At 37.3% G+C, this 17989-nt stretch overlaps 1 protein-coding gene across 1 annotated transcript in view; it reads left to right on the top strand.

Moving 5' to 3' along the window:
* Positions 1 to 4048: 4048 nt before the first annotated feature.
* MTPAP (mitochondrial poly(A) polymerase) overlaps positions 4049 to 17989 on the top strand; it is a 30665-nt gene continuing 16724 nt past the window's right edge. The window contains exons 1-4 of the mRNA XM_034987204.1: positions 4049 to 4309; positions 10798 to 10970; positions 11479 to 11712; positions 13000 to 13224. Of these exons, the coding sequence (XP_034843095.1) occupies positions 4156 to 4309; positions 10798 to 10970; positions 11479 to 11712; positions 13000 to 13224 (786 nt within the window). The 5' untranslated portion in view covers positions 4049 to 4155. The remainder of the gene's footprint in view (positions 4310 to 10797; positions 10971 to 11478; positions 11713 to 12999; positions 13225 to 17989) is intronic.

The raw sequence follows: 17989 nt of genomic DNA, 5'->3' as shown, positions 1-17989 counted from the left end.
AGAACTACTAAAGACATAGCTCAGCAATTTTCTCTTCTGTCTCCCATAATACCTATTTTCTATCTCTACTGGGATTGTTTGGATCAATGTACAAATATGTTCTTTCTTCATACCCCATCTCTCTATTCACCTTAGTGTAAGATCCCTAAAATAATTTTCTGTACCATCTGTTTTAAGTTTTCTCCTCTCATTCATACTTGAACCAATTCCAATTGCATTTTCATATCCATCTTCCATTAAAACTGCTTTTACCAAGAATATTAGTGACCTCCATATTTCTTGCAAAATCTTTCTCTATGTACTCATCACTACTGACATACTCCATATTTTAATTATATTTGTTTATTGAATGTCTCTCCCTACTAAAAGATAAGCTCCATAGGGCAGGGATTTTATCTGGATTTTTTTTTCATTTTATCTCCAGCACTTAGAACATTGCCCATAGTAATAAATCAATAATACCTGTCCAATAAATATACTTACTTGGGCTTATGCTGTACTTGAGGAAAGACAGATAGTAAGCAAAGTAAGCATAGAAACATATATATAATGTCAGATGGCAAAATATGCTATCAAGAAAGAGTAGGTAAGGAGAATGGGGAATACTATGCCACACTTGGGGGTAAAAGCATTGTTATTTTATAAAGTGATTAAAAAATGCTTCTCTAGTGAGGCAACGTTTGAACAGAGACCTGAAGGAAGTAAGGGAATAAGCCATATGGGAGGAAAACAACCAAGGAAGAGAATACAGCAAGTGCTAATGCCCTGAGGTGCAAATTTTCTTGGATTTCTGAGAAATATCAAAGAGTCTAGTATAGGAAGAGCAGAGTAGATGAGGCACAGAGTGCCAGGAAATGTGATCTAGAAGAATTGGGAGGCTCATTTATATCAGATCTTGTAAGATTTTAGCTTTTACTCTGGAGTGGGAAAGAAGTCCCTGGAGCATTTTGAAAAGAATGACATAATCACAACACTGTAGCCAGAGGGCTGAGAACAGACTATATGGAGTACAGCAGAAAGAGGCAAACCAGTTAAGAGATTAGAGCAAAAATATAGGTAAGCTGAATGCAGCAACATGTAAAAAGGATTATACACCATGACCAGTGGGATTATTGCAGGAATGCAAGATTGGTTTAATACCTGAAGATTAATTAATGTAATACACCATATTAAAAGAATGCAAGACAAAAGCATAAGATCATCTTGATAGATGCAGGAAAAAAACAAAACAGAACAAAAAAATAATCCAACACACTTTCATTGATAAAAATGCTTAACAAACAGTAAGGGAAGGGAACTTCCTCAACCTGGTAAAAGGATCTACAAAACACCCACAACTAATAACATAAACTATAAGGATGCTTTTCCACTAAGAACAGGAACAATACAGAATGTGCATTCTTACCACCTCTATTCAACATTGTACTGGAGGTTCTAGCCAGAGTTATTAGGTAAGTAAATGAAATAAAAGCTTCCAAACTGTAAAGGAAGAAGTTAAACTATCTCTTTGCAGATGGCATGAAGTTATATATAGAAAAATCTAATGCAGCTACCAAAAAACTATTAGAACTAAAACTGAGTTATCAAGGTTACTGAATACACTATTAACATACAAAAATCAATTGTGTTTCTATTGCAATGAACATTCTATCGAATGTTCTATCTACTTGCAATGAATAATCCATAAACAAAATTAAGAAAACAATTTCATTTATAGTAGCATCATAAAGAATAAAATACTTAGAAATAAATTTAATAAATATAAGATTCATACTCTGAAAACTGGAAAACATTGTTGAAAGAAATTAAAGGAGAACTAAATAAATAGAAGGGCCTTCCATGTTCATGTTTTAGATTTAATGTTGTTAAGATGACAATACTCCTGAAATTGATCTACAGATTCAACACAATTCCTATCAAAATCTCAGCTGCCTTTTGGGCAGCAACTGAGAAGCTGATCATAAATTCATATGGAAATCTAGGGACCTGATATAGCCAAAACAATCTTGGAAAAGAAGAACAAGTTTGGAAAACTCATACTTTCTGATTTTAAAACTTACTACAAAGCTACATTGATCAAGGTAGTGTGGTACCGGTGTAAGGATAGACATATAGATCAATGAAATAGAATTTAGAATCCAGAAATAAGCCCAGATATCTATGATCAACTGACTTAAACAAATATGCCAATACCATTTAATGGGCAAAGTAGAGTTTTTTAAACAAATAGTACTGGGACAATTTGAATATCCACAAGCAAAACCATGAAATTGGACGCCTACCTCATACCATATATAAAAATTTACTCAAAATTGATCAAAGACCTAAATGTAAGAACTAAAAATATTAACATCTTAGAAGCAAACGTAGGGGTAAATCTTCAAACCTCAGGTTAGGCAATGTTTCTTAGATATGACACTAAAACACAAGCAACAAAAGAAAAAAAAGAAATTAGATTTCATAAAAATTAACTTGTGTGTTTTAAAGGACACCATCAAAAAAGTGAAGTTCAACCCACAGAATAGGATCAACTGTTTGCAGATAATATATCTGATAAGGACTTATATCCAGAATATATAAAGAACTCTTAAAACAGTAGTAAAAATCCAATTAAAAATGGGCAAAGGATCCGAATAGATATTTCTTCAAATACACAAATGACCAATAATCACATGAAAAGATCTCATCATTCATCAAATGCAAATCAAAAGTGAGATACTACTCATACCCATCAGTGTGGCTATTAAAAAAAAAAACACAGAAGGAGCGCCTGGGTGGCTCAGTTGGTTAAGCGACTGCCTTCGGCTCAGGTCATGATCCTGGAGTCCCGGGATCGAGTCCCACATCGGGCTCCCTGCTCTGCAGGCAGTCTGCTTCTCCCTCTGACCCTCCCCCCTCTCATGCTGTCTCTCTCTCTCCCATTCTCTCTCTCTAGTAAATAAATAAAATCTTAAAACAAAACAAAAAACAGAAAATAACAAATATTGGCAAGAATGTGCAGAAATTGGAAACTTCTTACACTACTAGTGGGAATGAAAATGGTGCAGCTGTTTTGGAAAAGAGGCTGACATTTCCTCCAAAGATTAAACAGAGTTACCATATGGCCCAGCACTTCCGCTCATAGGTATATGCCCAAGAGAAGTGAAAGCATATGTTCACACAAAAACTGATACATGAATGTTCATAGTAGCATTATTTATAATAGCCAAAAGGTAGAAACAGCAGAAATGGATAACCATATGCAGCATATCCATTGTTAAAAATAAGACAACAGGCCCCAAACAGTTATTTGTTTAAACCCCATGTAATCAAACCAAGACTTAATTTGTTTCAACTCTCCCCGAAATGGCATCTTAAGCCAGTCAGTCAGGAATCACCGGATCAGCACTAGCTAATTAATTTGCCTGATAGGACTGGGACATCCCCTAAAGGAAAGTAACTTTGCAATAACCAACAGGCTTTTTGCTTAGTTTAACTTCCTTGTTCCTGCTCTCCTCTGCCTATAAAAGTCTTTTGTTTTTATTTTCAAGTCTTCAGGCTTTAAGAGTCCTTTCTATCTGCTAGATCGGATGTTGCCTGATTTGAATTGTTTTTTTCCTCAAATAATCTCTTAAAATTTTTAATATGCCTCAGTTTATCTTTTAGCACATATAATGGAATGTTATTTTTGGTCACAGGAAAGAATGAAGTACTGGGGCGCCTGGGTGCTCAGTCATTAAGCCTCTGCCTTCGGCTTAGGTCATGATCCCGGGGTCCTGGGATTGAGGTCCGCATCAGGGTCCCTGCTCCGCGAGGATTAAGGATTAAGAGTCAATTACAAGTAGAGCACTCACAACAGTGTCTGTTACAGAAAAAGTGTTGGCATTTATTATACTCTAGGTAGAGATTCCCAAGTCCGTGCTCCTTCCTCATGACCTTGCTCTCTGGTTCTGTTTTCAGGACTATTTTAAAGGGCAGGTGGTGGGCTCGTTCTATTGGGGAGGGGTCTTTTAGAGAACTGTGGGAGAGCGGAAAAGAAACAGGTGCAAAAGCAAAGGCACCTTTAGTCGGCAGCTTTCACCTAGTTTGACCCTCTAGGCTTCCCATTCCTTTCGCTCCAGCGCGCATGCGCGGGAGTCTGTGCCCTTTCGTCTTCCCGCTCGTGTTACTTTGACAATGGCGGCTCGCGGCGTGGGGATGTTGGCCTGTTTACCCCTATGTGCTCAGAGAAGTCAAGTCCTGCGTCCTACTCACAGGCTTCTCAGTTGCTCAGGAACTGTGGCAGCAGACGTTAAGAGAGAAGAGCAGTCCTCGAGGAACGTGGAGACAGGTGATGGCGCCGTGTTCTCGGTTTGCTCTGTATCGGCGACCCACCGCGGGCGAGGGAAAGGGAAAGAGACTGGGATCGTGGGCGAGCGCGTGGCTTGTGCCTGGAGCCTTTGGCAATAGGGTGAGGCCGTGTCCCGTCCTCCTCTAATCTCATCAGGGGAACGCAGGGCCGCTCCTTGCTCGTGGTGGTAGTGGGGTGGGTGATGTTTCTTTGAGGACGCCCGTGTGCAGAAATGAAAGTATTTAAATATTTGTGAAATTCAGGCTAAGAGAACGGCTTGCTAATATTTTATAATTTGGCAGAACAACGTTCCCAATGAAAACAGTGATGCCACACATCGGTCAGTTGCTGAATTTACAAATGTATCTGATTTTATAAGTTGTTGATGGAGGACGAGTAGTGAAGCATTAATGAATAACAATATTCGCGGCTCCCAAATGTAGTATTCTGCCTGTGGACCTTACTGGCGTTTGCTTTATTCTTTTGGCCATTTTGGTAACCAGGTAACAGATTTGCATTCACCGGAACAGGCTGCTGCCCCGTAAACGTTCTAAATTTATATGCTTCTTTGTGTATTGAGAAGCCCACTATTACTGAACCCCTCTTGTGACCCAGAAGCTGCATGTATCTTATTTACAATTTTTAAAACAACCTAGCAAAGACTGTATCATCTGTCTCCACTTAACAGGTGTACAGAGAGGCTCAAAGAACTAAGTAACTTGTGCAAGGTTACAAAGCTGAGTTCATTTAGACCTCGAATCAAATTATTAAGCAATATGTTGATTTCTGCCATTTCTTGGGGCTATAGTTTTTTTTTTTTTTTTTTTAAGATTTATTTATTTGAGAGAGCGAGAATGAGAGAGAGAGTACATGAGAGGGGGAGGGTTAGAGGGAGAAGCAGGCTCCTCGCCGAGCAGGGAGCCCGATGCGGGACTCGATCCCGGGACTCCAGGATCATGACCTGAGCCGAAGGCAGTCGCCCAACCAACTGAGCCACCCAGGCGCCCCTCTTGGGGCTATAGTTTTAAGAGATGAAATTATTTCTGGGAATATTTTTGTAGTAGGCTAATCAAGTAAAATGTTTTCCCCTAAAATAAATGGTGGGATTGCTCTTCTCATCAGACTGTATAAATAAAGGTTCATATTGACAGGGAGTGAGAATTGTTACTTAATATGACATTTCACTGACATACTGATCGGATTGTATTTGGTAGAAACTGCTTCTGTTAAAAATGCTCAAGTAACTGAAAATTTAAGTAAGGATTCTGTCAAAGAAGCTATTGTAATTTGACATCTGTATAGTGGTTTAGATTTGGGAGTTTTTTCTTAAGCTCTTTGAGAAATAAAACTGTAAAGTTGGTATGGAAGGAGTTATTACTGCAGTTTATAGGTGAGGAAAAAGGCTAGTCCAAGTGGCGAGTTGAAACTTACCCATCTATGAAGTAGCAAAGATAAGGAAAAAACCTGATTCCAAGACTATACTCTTTGTTCATACAGCTTTGTTGTTTTTCCTAGGAAATGTGCTTCATTTTGTATCATAATTGGCTAAATATTCAGGGACTTTTGGGGTGCCTAACAAGATCTTCGTCTGAATTTATTTTCCATTTTTTAAAAGAGAAGAAGGTAACTGCACTTTATACTCAGAAGCATAACATTTTATAATTGGAAGAAACTTGAGAAATTTCCAGTTGAGGTTTCCATTTAGTATGAGAACTTGTTGGAAAACATTTCTAGTAATATTTTCTAGTAACAAGGAACACAGTATTTCATAAATCAACCAAATCCATTTTTTGGTCAGGCTCTAATGGTTGGAAAATGTTTGTAATGAGCTAAGTAAGCTTAGCTTTGACATAGCTTTCATTTGGGTAGTGGAAAAGACCCCCAATTTTAAGAGTAAGAATATGCAGTGTATTATTCAGCACTCTTTGGGGTACAGGTGACAGAAGCTAACTTGAATTAGCTTAAGTAGAGGGGGGAGGATATACCAACCCATGTAACCAAACGTCAGAGAGAGCTAGATGCGTTAAGGTGGATAGATGTGGTCAATGTGGGGTATTGTTGTTTGGTTGCCCCCTTATCTCAGATTCTTCTACACAGAGGCATGGCCACAGCAGCTTCATGTTTACATGTTTGTAGCCTTCGCCAGAAGGAAGAATAAGATCATCTTTTACCTGAATTTGAAGAAAGAACTTTTGATTGATCACACCCTGCCCCCCCACCCTTTGGACCCAGAGGAGCTATCCAAAATAGTCTAATAATCTTAGCCTATCTAATGGGGTGAGGGTCAGTGTCACAGGTAGGATAACTGTATTGACTGCCCCCCTACAACTTCATATAGCGGCTTTCTACAAGCAGGATGTGTTGTAACTCGAACAAGGGGGACAGATGCTAGGCAATCAGACAACAGATTAATTCTATAAGTGGCTACTTAGCTTATAGATGTTTGATTTTGTGCCGTTTTTCCACCAGTTATAGACCCACTGTATCTCAAAAATTATTGTGAGATTCTAAATAGAGTGTGTATGTGAAGGTGCTTGGAAAACTGAAGTGCTGCACGAATGGAGGGCTCACTGTTATATTTGAAGACAGCTCACTGTTATATTTGAAGACAGCATTTGGGTTCTCATTAGTTTTTTTTCCAGGCTGTATTTACAGTAATTCTTTATTACAGTAATTCTCTGTCAGTTTCTAGACCTTTTACTACCCCTCTCCAGATGTTCTCTGTTTGTTTCTTTTCTTTTTTTTTTTTTTTAAGATTTTATTTATTTGACAGAGAGAGAGAGTGCACATGCAGGGGAAACAGGAGAGGAAGAAGCAGGTTCCCCGTTGAGCAGGGAGCCCAATACGGGACTCGATCCCAGGACCCTGAGATCATGACCTGAGCCAAAGGCAGACGCTTAACCTACTGAGCCTCCCAGGAGCCCCTCTCTGGTTCTTTAAAATCCTTTATATCCATTATGTCCAGAGTAGAACATATACTGCATATGTGGCCTTGCCAGTAAATAGTAAAGAAGTTCTGTTATCCCTTGAATTTGGATTTTTGAAAACATTTGTTTTAATAAAGTTTGGAGTTTGTTTTGTTTTTTAAAGATTTCATTTATTTATTTGACAGAGAGACACATTGAGAGAGGGAACACAAGCAGGGGGAGTGGGAGAGGGAGAAGCAGGCTTCCTGCAGAGCAGGGAGCCCGATGCGGGGCTCAATCCCAGGATCCTGGGATCATGACCTGAGCCGAAGGCAGACGCCTAACAACTGAGCCACCCAGGAGCCCCAAGTTTGGAGTTTTATATATGTTTATTCTCTCCCTATCCATATCCCAGAAATTAAGACATTTCTTTGACTAATTCTGAGCATTGATCAAATTAAACTTTGGGCCTCTTATATGCAACTACTCCTAGATTAATTTTCTTCCCCGTTATGTCATTGTATCTTCATGTTGTTTTTAATTTTAGATGCAGGACAGTATTTAGTCTTATTTTTTGTGTTAAGTTTATGCTTACCAGATTATGTCATCAATGCCATAAATTGTGTTGGTCGTAAAATATTAGCACTCACTACTTTTTACTCTGAACTTTGTGTCATTGGTAGATTTGATAAGCTTTTTGTGAGATAATAAACTACCTGAATTCTTTGTCCCCTCCTTCACAACTTTGTCTTGTCCTCATCATTTTTACCTACTGTTGTTCAAGGCCAGAACTATTAATACTTTGGATTCTACCTCTCCTATCTTCTCAAGCACATTTCTTCATCTTTTATCAGATTTCTCTGTCAATCTTAAATTCAGTCTTTCCTCCCTAGTGATCAACTGCAGGGATATACTTGCAAAAAGGTGCAAAGACATTGTATGCAGATGATACTGCAGTATTGTTGTAATAGTGAAGAAAGGAAAACCACCCAAATATTTATCAGTAGAGGATTGACTAACCTATGATGAATTAACAAGAATACTTACACAGTTGCTTAAATAATGAGGTAAACATAGAAACAGAGATATCACCAATGTATTAAGTCTTTAGAAGCATATTATAAAACAGAATGTATAGTATGATTTCAGTAATTTTTAATTATGTAAAAAATGGTTCTTTGTGGAGAAATACAAATGTGTATATTTATATATGCCTTAAAAATATCTGGGAACATAAATACCAAACTTAATAGTTGGGTGTTATTAGGGGCAGAGAACTAGGGAAGGATTTATACTTTTACTTTATAAAATTTAACAATTTGGCTTTACTTTTACAGTAAGCACTTGGACATCAGTCTAGACTCAGTGAAAACTAGAGACAAGAAAATATAGGTAGTAATTACAAAGGGAAAAGTGGGTGAGGTGGTCTAGGCAAAGCCTGGATCAAAAAAAAAAAAAAAAAGGAAAAAATTGGGAGGACTGTCAATAGACTGAGATCGAAGTGAATAATGATAGTCTCTGTCCTCAATATGGAAGACATATTTTTCCATATTGTTAAATAAATACAATACCAAGAATTACCTTCTTTCACAGATGTTGAAGTAAGGTAATAGAGAGATAGAGGAGAGTCTGTCCTGGAAAGTCAAAAGTCTTCACACACCTCTGGGAGGGTGAATGGGAGTTTTCGAGGCAGAAAATAAGAAAGCGGGCATTCCATTCAGAGACAGGAAGATTTTAAAAGTTCACAGTATGTGGTAGTATTGTGTATGGAATACCTTAAGTGAACAGTGCAAAAGGAGGAAATGGTAGAAACTGACGTTGAAGAGGAGCGGTGGGACAAAATGCCGATAACTATACATGCCCACGCTGTCACGTTTAGACTTGATCTTGAATGCAGTAGGGAAGCTACTGAAGGGCTTGAAGCAAGGAGGGCAAAAAATAAGACTTTTTAAAAAGATTAATTTATAAAGGTCACTTCGGCAGCAAAGAATTGCTTGAGAAGGAAAAGACTAGTGTGAATGAGACCAGTTTAGGCATTAGGCCTTGAAATAAGAGATGGATGTTAAAGAGTTGGCATTCAGGATGGAGATGTGGACCCCTATTTAAGAGATGTGTTTTCAGTATCTAGTACAGTAAATGCAGGAAAGGTACTCAGTACCTGTTTGATCAATTGTTGGACATGGGGACTGTGTCAGGGCCAAGAGTTCTGTGGTGTGCCATTAGAGACTGCCTTTGGGTCTGTACTAATGAACACAGTTTAGGGTTCCGCAAGCCCTTACTGGCCTTAACGCGCATTTGTCTGTCTGGTCTGCAAGGATGTATTGGAGTTTGCGGAAATTAAGATAAATTAAGTGTGTTTGTTGTTTTGTAGTTTGTAGTATTCCTTGATCCATCAGTTTTATAACCTTTTGAAAGAAGAGGAGTCTAAAAGCATCTGCCAATTTCCACATACCGATTCTATTTTCTGTACTATTTATTCTCTTTGGAATTTCTTTAGAGTATTGATATCAGACTTGGTGGTTTATAATCTCTAGAATCTACCATTCCAGACTTCTGGAAACACTTTTAAGCCACCCAACTAGAAGTTAAATATATTGGAGGAAAAATGAGTTGCTAAAACTCATTGTTTGGCTTTATACTTAGTTGTTGATCTTTCCTTTGTGGTCAATTGATTTATTAATATCTAATTCTTGACTTTCACAGCTCTTGTCTTCATTTCCTGTGATTGTAAAACCCCCAACCCCTGGAGTGTTTGTTGTTTTTTTTTTTCCCCAAAGATTTTATTTATTTGAGAGACAGAGAGAGAGAGGTAGGGAGGGCGAGCACAGAGGGAGAGTGAGAGGGAGAAGCAGACTCTCTGCTGAGCAGACAGCCCGATGCGGGACTTGATCCCAGCACCCTGGGATCATGACCTGAGCCGAAGGCAGTCGCTTAACCGACTGAGCCACCCAGGCGCCCCCTGGAGTGGTTTTTTTTGAAAAAAGAAATAATCATGTATGTCATTAGTAAAATTATCATGAACTTTTATGGGCAGCAACTCGATTTTAAATTCTTTGATTTCCCTGTGATACACAGCACGGTAGTTGGTAACTCATTGTTAATTGTTTCAGCCAGATCAAAGCCCACGACAAAGAAAAACTATAATAACTTACTTTAATACATTAAAGTTCTAAACTCATTCTCGTTACACTCAGGCTTATAATAATTTCTTTTAGGCTCTGGAATGTTACAGCTTATACAGATTTTGTATGTGCGTATTTATTTGGGGAGGTGTTAACGAGTGATTTTACATTCCTGATTTTGCTTTTATAATTTTGTGGATCTCTCTCTTTTCAGCGCTGTGCATTGAATACAGTAAATCAAAACTGGGAAAGTGGACAGCATTAATGATAATTACAAGAGAATGGTTAAATGAAAATCAAAAGTAGTATAGCTTCATTCTTACATAGGTAAAGAAGAAGATGAGATTTGGATTTATTTAGTCAGCTATAAAATCTTTATATACCTTATTGAAATATGCTTTAAATTTTATATCGGTGTGTGTGTGTGTGTGTGCCGCAAATGTTTTTGTCTCATTCACAGGCTCTGAAGACAGGACTCCCAAAAAGAAATTCTCTGAGGTGCAGAAAGAAAGACGAGAACAGGCACAGCGAACTGTTCTAATACATTGCCCAAATAAAATCAGTGAAAAAAAGTTTCTGAAATATTTATCCCAACATGGACGTATTAATAGTCATTTCTTCTATGAGAGCTTTGTAAGTATTTGAAAACAGTCTGACATTCATGCTTTTGAAAGGTAAAGGTCCCATTTGTTATTTGCAATATGGTAAAGTTAGATTCTCTTTTGATATCTTACATCTTTCTTTAAATTTCTTTAATGATTTTTTTTTTGTATGAGAATAGACATCCTTATGGCATTACTACAGAATTCTAAGTAACTTATAACTGACTGATTCCATTATTTGAATACTTTCGTCTGTTATCTTAGGGATAAAGGCTGGGGGGAGGGGATTTTTGTTTTGCCTTATGATTTTCTATTTCATCGTTTTCAGCTTCTGTTGACTAGTATCACTTTATGGTGTTCCTTTTCTTAGTCTGCTTATAATGATTAAAACCAGGGCTTGTGTTAGAAGTGTTTCATTTGTAATGAATCTTTTTTAGTATTATGATAATCGTTTGGAAATTTGAACTGAAACACTATGTAAATATGTAAAATATATCCTTCTGAGATGTCTTCTGCTTTTCCTTATGATTTTGGCATAGGGTCTTTATGCAGTTGTAGAGTTTTCTCAAAAGGAAAGTGTCACTTCACTACAGAATGTAACTCGAACTCCGAGTATGGAGACAGAGGCTGCAATTCCATTCAAGTCGCGTTTCTTCAATTTAAAGATGAAGAATCCATCAAGCCAGACTTCAGAACAGTCCTGTATACAAAGCAGTAATCATTCCCCTCCTTCAAACAAGAAGCTTTCTGAATTACTTTGTTATGCAGAAAGTGTAAGTTTTTAGGTATACTTCCCCAATTTCTAAAAATATGTGTGTGTATATATGACATTAGTTTGTATATTATAGGTTCTTATCATAAAATAGACTACAGAATATGTTGAGTGTAAAGTGAAAGTAATCCTTCCCCGATGCCCGCCCCCACACCCCCATTATACTCCTCCCAAGTAACCACCTTCTTCCAGAGTTTTCAGCCTTTGAACTGTTCAGGTTTTCTTTTTCCAGTCAACGTAATGACATATAGTTGTACCTGGCATTTTTCTGTAAATTTAAAAATATCTCCAAAAAAAAAAAATCTCATTTCTGATTTAATCTGTTTTGCTGCCCTAACATTGTTTATATTAGTTTTAGTTTTTCTACAAAGGCTTGTCAAAGGTTTAGCTAGTTTAGTAGTCCTTTCAAAGAATCAGTTCATGATTTTTATCAAAATGGTATTTTTTGGTTTGATTTTCTAACCTACATTTCCTTCTTTTCTTTTACTTATTTTTCTTGAGTTGAATGCTTAGTTCAGTTAATTTCAATATTATTTCCAAATAAGGGCATTTGAGGCTATGATTTTTATTTTAAATACTTGCACAGTTTCGAAATGTGATGCCTTTAACACCAGTTTTCTGGTGAAGATACAGGATTATTATTCTGAGGAGTTGAGGGATCTTGGGCCTTCATTACCTAAAGCATTGCTTATTTCTAGTGTTTCTTGTCTTTAACATTGCTTCTTCCTTCCCCCCAACTTCATTTAAAATGTGATAAAAAAAAAATGTCTAGCTTTGTGGTTGCTTTGATCTCTTTCTGGAGCATTTTATTTGACTATTTTCATTTTCCTAAAACAATACTTTAATTGTAAAGTAGTGATTTTAGTTCTGGCCAACTTTGATTTTGCCAATGTTATCATTCCTCAGTTCTTTTTAAAGGGATATTTTAAAAAATCTTTTTTTTTTTTTTAAGATTTTATTTATTTATTTGACAGAGAGAGAGAGTACAAGTAGGCAGAGAGGCAGGCAGAGGGAGAGGGAGAAGCAGGCTATCGGCTAATCAGGGAACCCGATGCGGGGCTCGATCCCAGGACCCTGGGATCATGACGTGAGCCGAAGGCAGCAGCTTAACCGACTGAGCCACCCAGGCGCCCCTAAAAAAATCTAACCAACTTTTATGGTTGAAGGAAAAGGGATATGTTTTTATGGTAGGTCTCCAAAGCCATCAGATCTCTGGAAGTAAAATGACAGTTATTTTATATGACCTGTACATTTTCTGTATTTTGTTGGTTTTGTTCTGGCCAGCTAGATGGATGATCAGCTGAACACTCTCCTGAAGGAGTTCCAGTTAACGGAGGAGGACATTAAGCTCCGATATCTCACCTGTTCTCTTATTGAAGACCTAGCAGCTGCATATTTTCAGGACTGTACAGTGAGACCCTTTGGCTCCTCAGTGAACAGTTTTGGGAAATTAGGATGTGATTTGGACATGTTTTTGGATCTAGATGAAATTGGAAAACTCAACACCAACAAGGTAATTATATTTCTTTAGATCACTAAAGTTAAGATATTTTAAAAGTAATATTTGGACTTAATAAAATTATAACTGTTGGTTTCTAAACTTTAATAAACATTGTGGCTAAAGAATGTGATCTATTTGACATTGATTTTTTGGAATTATAAAGTCTTTCTTTGTATTGATAAAATATACGATCATTTTTTGTAAATATTCTACACATACGCAGTAAAATGAATAATTTTTTCCAAGAGTTCTGAAGTTTTTCCCTTAGGCCAAGGTTATTTATTGTGTTATTCAAATTGTCTGTATCTTAACTAATTTTTTTATCTGTGTGATCTGGTCATTGAAATACTTTGAAATCTCATGATTTTTGGTCTTGTTAAGTTTTCCTAGGAATTCGTTTGATCTCTGTTTTATTCAAAGGCTATGTTAGCTACATGTGGGTATATAGGTATATGATTATTATGTCTTCTTACTGTTCATTTATCATTCAATTATGTCCTTTATCTCTACATACGCTTTTTCCTTAAATTCTTTTTTGTCTGTCAAGATAACCACTGGTTATTTGCTTCACGTATCTTCGTCTGTATCTTCATTTTGACCTTAAATATGCTGTTATACTTCGGGTGTCTCTCTGATGAATAGCAGATCACTGAATTTTGTGCTTTAATTCTGAGCTTTGAGTCTTTGAAGTCAATGTATTTGTTCATTATTACTGATGATTTTTGGATTCATTTCTACTATCTTATTTTTTATTTATGTTTTTTTCTGTACTTTTTCTTTGCTTTTCATTCCCTTTCCCTTACTCTTACTGGATTGCTGCTTTAAAAAAAAAGCAAAACTGAAGTCTAGTTGACATATTATTACATTAGTTTCAGGTGTGCCATATTGGAAACGTTTATATGTTATGCTGTCCTCACCACAGGTGTCTGTCTTGTAGCATCTGGCACTATACAATGTTGTTACAGTACCACTGACTGTATTCTCTCTGCTGTACCTTTTATTCCTGTGGATTGCTGCTTTATTCCTGCCTCATTCCACTTTTTCCTCTTACAGTTTGGAAATTATATATTCCATTTAGTACTTGTAAATATGCATGTCGAACTGGTAAAGTTAACCAATATCTCTGCCATCCTGCCAAACAGTATAAAGGATGCTTTAATTTAATTAAAACTTTGGAAAGGCTTCTGTGTGTTTATAAAATGTAGATTTTTATGACTCTGTCTTACGTATTTCGAACTAGTAATCCTGTCTACGTGGATGTCCTGTCTACGTGGATGTCCAGGTGGCCCTTCAGCCTGCCATTTTGAAAACAAAACTTTTTTCATTCTTTGCAAATATTCTTTGTAAGTTTTTATAAAAGTTCTTATATATGTTTCATATGTTAATTAGTGGCATTTTAGTTTTCCTGACATTTGCTATCTTAATTCTGTTTTAAGTTATTTTTTCTCTCTCCCTTTACGTATATCCTCAAACCAAAGTCACACAGTTCCTTTTAAACTCTCACAGTATCTTGCTCATGTTTCTCTCTCTCCACAGTTCTTCTGTGTTATGTTTAGTTAGTGGCTGATATATTCCTCCCACTATATCATAAGCTAGGGCAGGGCAGAAGCCGTGTCTGTTCATTGTCTTATCCCACATAGTGCCTGACATAACTTAATATGCTCAGTATATACTTACTGAATTAAAACTGGCTAAGGAATGCAAAATACATCAAAATGAAATGGATCATTCCTCTACTAAGACTAATATGTATTAAATTCCTGGCAGGGACACTTAAATTGCGCTGGGTTATTCCTAAGGTAGGTAAAAAGACTTTGCAAAACAATCAAGGTGCATAATAATGTATTGTAATGGTTAAAGCTTGTGCTCTAGAGCCAGACTGCAGAAGAGTAATTCTTTTACTTACCAGTTGTATGATCCTTGGTAATTTATTTGTCTTCTCTGTGCTGACATTTTTCTAGCCATGAGATTGGGATAGTGCTATAACACCTATCTCATGGAGCACTGGAGGGGCCAACTGAGTTAATACACATGACACTTAGGATGGTGCTTGGCATGTAATAAGTGTCAAATGTTGATCACTATCAGCAACAGTATTACTAGTTAATTATTACGCAAATAGGAAACACAGCTTTTTCTTTGAAAGTAGAGGAGTTGGAAACTTTTAGTTGGCTCTTAGATTTCTGAAATATAGAGGCGTTCCGAAAAGATATTTTAAAAGACAGTACTCCAGAGGCTCCTGGCTAGTTCAGTCGGTTAAGCGACTGACTTTGGCTCAGGTCTTAATCTCAGGGTCCTGGGATCAAGCCCTACATTGGGCTCTCTGCTCAGCAGGGAGTCTGCTTCTCCCTCTGCCCTTCCCCCCAACTCATTTTCTCTCTCTCACATAAATAAAATCTTTTAAAATAAATAAATAAAAGACAGTGCTCCAGTCTCACTAAATAATTTGACATTATTTGGTATGTAGGTTTAACTAATGAAATGTGTTAAAAATGTATACTTTGAAATATGTGCTTGTTTAAGATTGTAACAGCTTTGCTAATAGAAACATTAAAAATGAATTATAATGAAAAACAGAAGCACTTTTGTTTAAAGATTTTATTAGAGAGAACGTGTGCTCCCAGGAGTGGGAGGGGTAGTGGAGGGAGAAGGAAAAGGTGCCCCCAGAAGCACTTTTAAATTCATCAGCTTCATAAAAGAGCCTGTTTGCTTTGTGCACTTGTGAACTCTCCTTCCTCTTTCCTCTTGGTGTGTGTCTCCTTTGGCACACCACCTTGCTCTATAGTTCCGGGTGTTTGCTTTATTCGACCCGAACTGAGGGGAGTTAGGAAGAGGGTGTTAGACTCTTGTATATCTTTTGGCACTATGTAGAATATCCTTACACCACAGGCACTAAACAGATGTTTTGCTAATGAATAAGTGAAAGTTATTTACCAACTACACTTGTAAACTTGTGTAAGTTTCTTAATGTGTGAAAGATGCTTACAAGTGAAATGTACCACCTAACTTACCACAGATCATTTTAGCACAAAATTTTAAGCTAAAATCTGCCTTTGCTCTTTTCTTTAGTTTTTCTTTTTCTAAAGGGTTTAAATCTGACAGGATTTAGGTAACAGAAATAAAAATTGGTGGCTAAGTCCTATTCTGTTGTCTAAATCATTGCTGTGGACAAGGTGCTTACCCTGTGTTTTATTTTTATTAGATATTGGCATAATCCCTGAGCAGTTAGGAAGAACATGCAGGAATGTTTTAAAAATTTATCTGAAACATAGTGCCAGAGGTACAGCAAAATTAGTAAATGTTTATTGATTAGGTGTCTGAAGAATTTCTCTAAGTTTTATTTGTTAGAGAAGTGTAATTTTGGGGAGGATCTTCGTTTTGCTCACAATAGGTATGGTTTTCATAATCTGCGTCTTCCGTAATTGCAGTGTTTTATTTCCTTGCAGAGTGCATTTATGTAAGTAGAATTACCTCATGTGGTTCTGGATCTCTTGTTTCTTACATTGGCCGGTTTAGGCCAGGTTATGCCTTGGTGATAAACAGCTCCCAAATCTCAGTGATTTAGCACATCTCCCTCTATCTCTTGCCAGAGGCTGTGTGGCCAAAGCAGGTCGGCAGGGGGCACTCAAGCTCCCAGGCTGACGAACTTTCACCACGCGCGCCTGTGCTTCTACCGCTGAAGGCAGTGGAAAGGCACAGTAGAGAACTGACCGCTGGTTCTTAAAGCTCTGCCTGGAAGTGGCTTGTGAAGCCTCTGTTCATATTTCATTGGTGAAAGCAGGTCATCACGTGATTGCACTTAACTCGGACAGGAACCTGATAATCCTACTAAATACCAGAAAGGTGATGCAGAATATTTGGTGAATAGCTTCAATAACTGGCACATTCCCACTTATAGTTCACAGTTTCTCCAATTTCTTGGCCCTGATTCCTTTACTCAGATCTATTTTTCCCTGGTGTCATTTTCACTTGTTACTTCAGTGATTTTATTTTTCTCTCATTTATAGTATTTAATTAAAAAATCTCATTATCCCCTTTCTTCTGTGTATTCCTAACCCTTCCCATGCATCTGAGTTCAGCATGGCTCCTCTACCGTCTGGTCTGATACCACTCTCCCAGTTGCTCTTCTTTTGCCATCCTGAGATTGTTTGACCCCAGATCTGTCTCTTTCTCCTGGTACTGTTTAATCCTGACAGAAGATGTTTCTCTTTCTTTGGTTTTCTGTTGAGGAGCTCTATGCTGTATTTGTTGGTTACTCTTGTTTGGGTTCCTGCTTCCCATGTAAATTGGTATGTGCTTTAATTTTAAAATCAAATAGACTAGGGAACCAAAAGTTATAAAGATGTTTTAACAAAGAGGCTAAGCTAGATTTTTGAAGTTTTAATGTTTTTAAAGGAAATCCTTTAAATACAAAAATCTGTCTGGATTACAGAATAAGTAGAGAAAACAACATATTTATTTGTGGAGATTGTTTGTATACATGTCATCTATATAAAGTTTTCTTTTTTTAAAGATTTTATTTATTTATTTGACAGAGAGAGACACAGCGAGAGAGGGAACACAAGCAGGGGGAGTGGGAGAGGGAGAAACAGGCTTCTCACTGAGCAGAGAGCCCGATGTAGGGCTTGATCCCAGGACCCTGGGACCATGACCTGAGCTGAAGGCAGACGCTTAACGACTGAGCCACCCAGGCGCCCCATAAAGTTTTCTTTTATGATTATATAGTAATAGTTACAAAAATGTGTAATGTAAATATCTTTGATGGTCCCACCACCTC

The sequence above is a fragment of the Mirounga leonina genome, unplaced genomic scaffold (genome assembly GCF_011800145.1).
Source record: "Mirounga leonina isolate KUSES-001 unplaced genomic scaffold, KU_Mleo_1.0 Mir_413, whole genome shotgun sequence".
Lineage (NCBI taxonomy): Eukaryota > Metazoa > Chordata > Mammalia > Carnivora > Phocidae > Mirounga > Mirounga leonina.
This window is presented reverse-complemented; position numbering and strand designations above follow the sequence as displayed.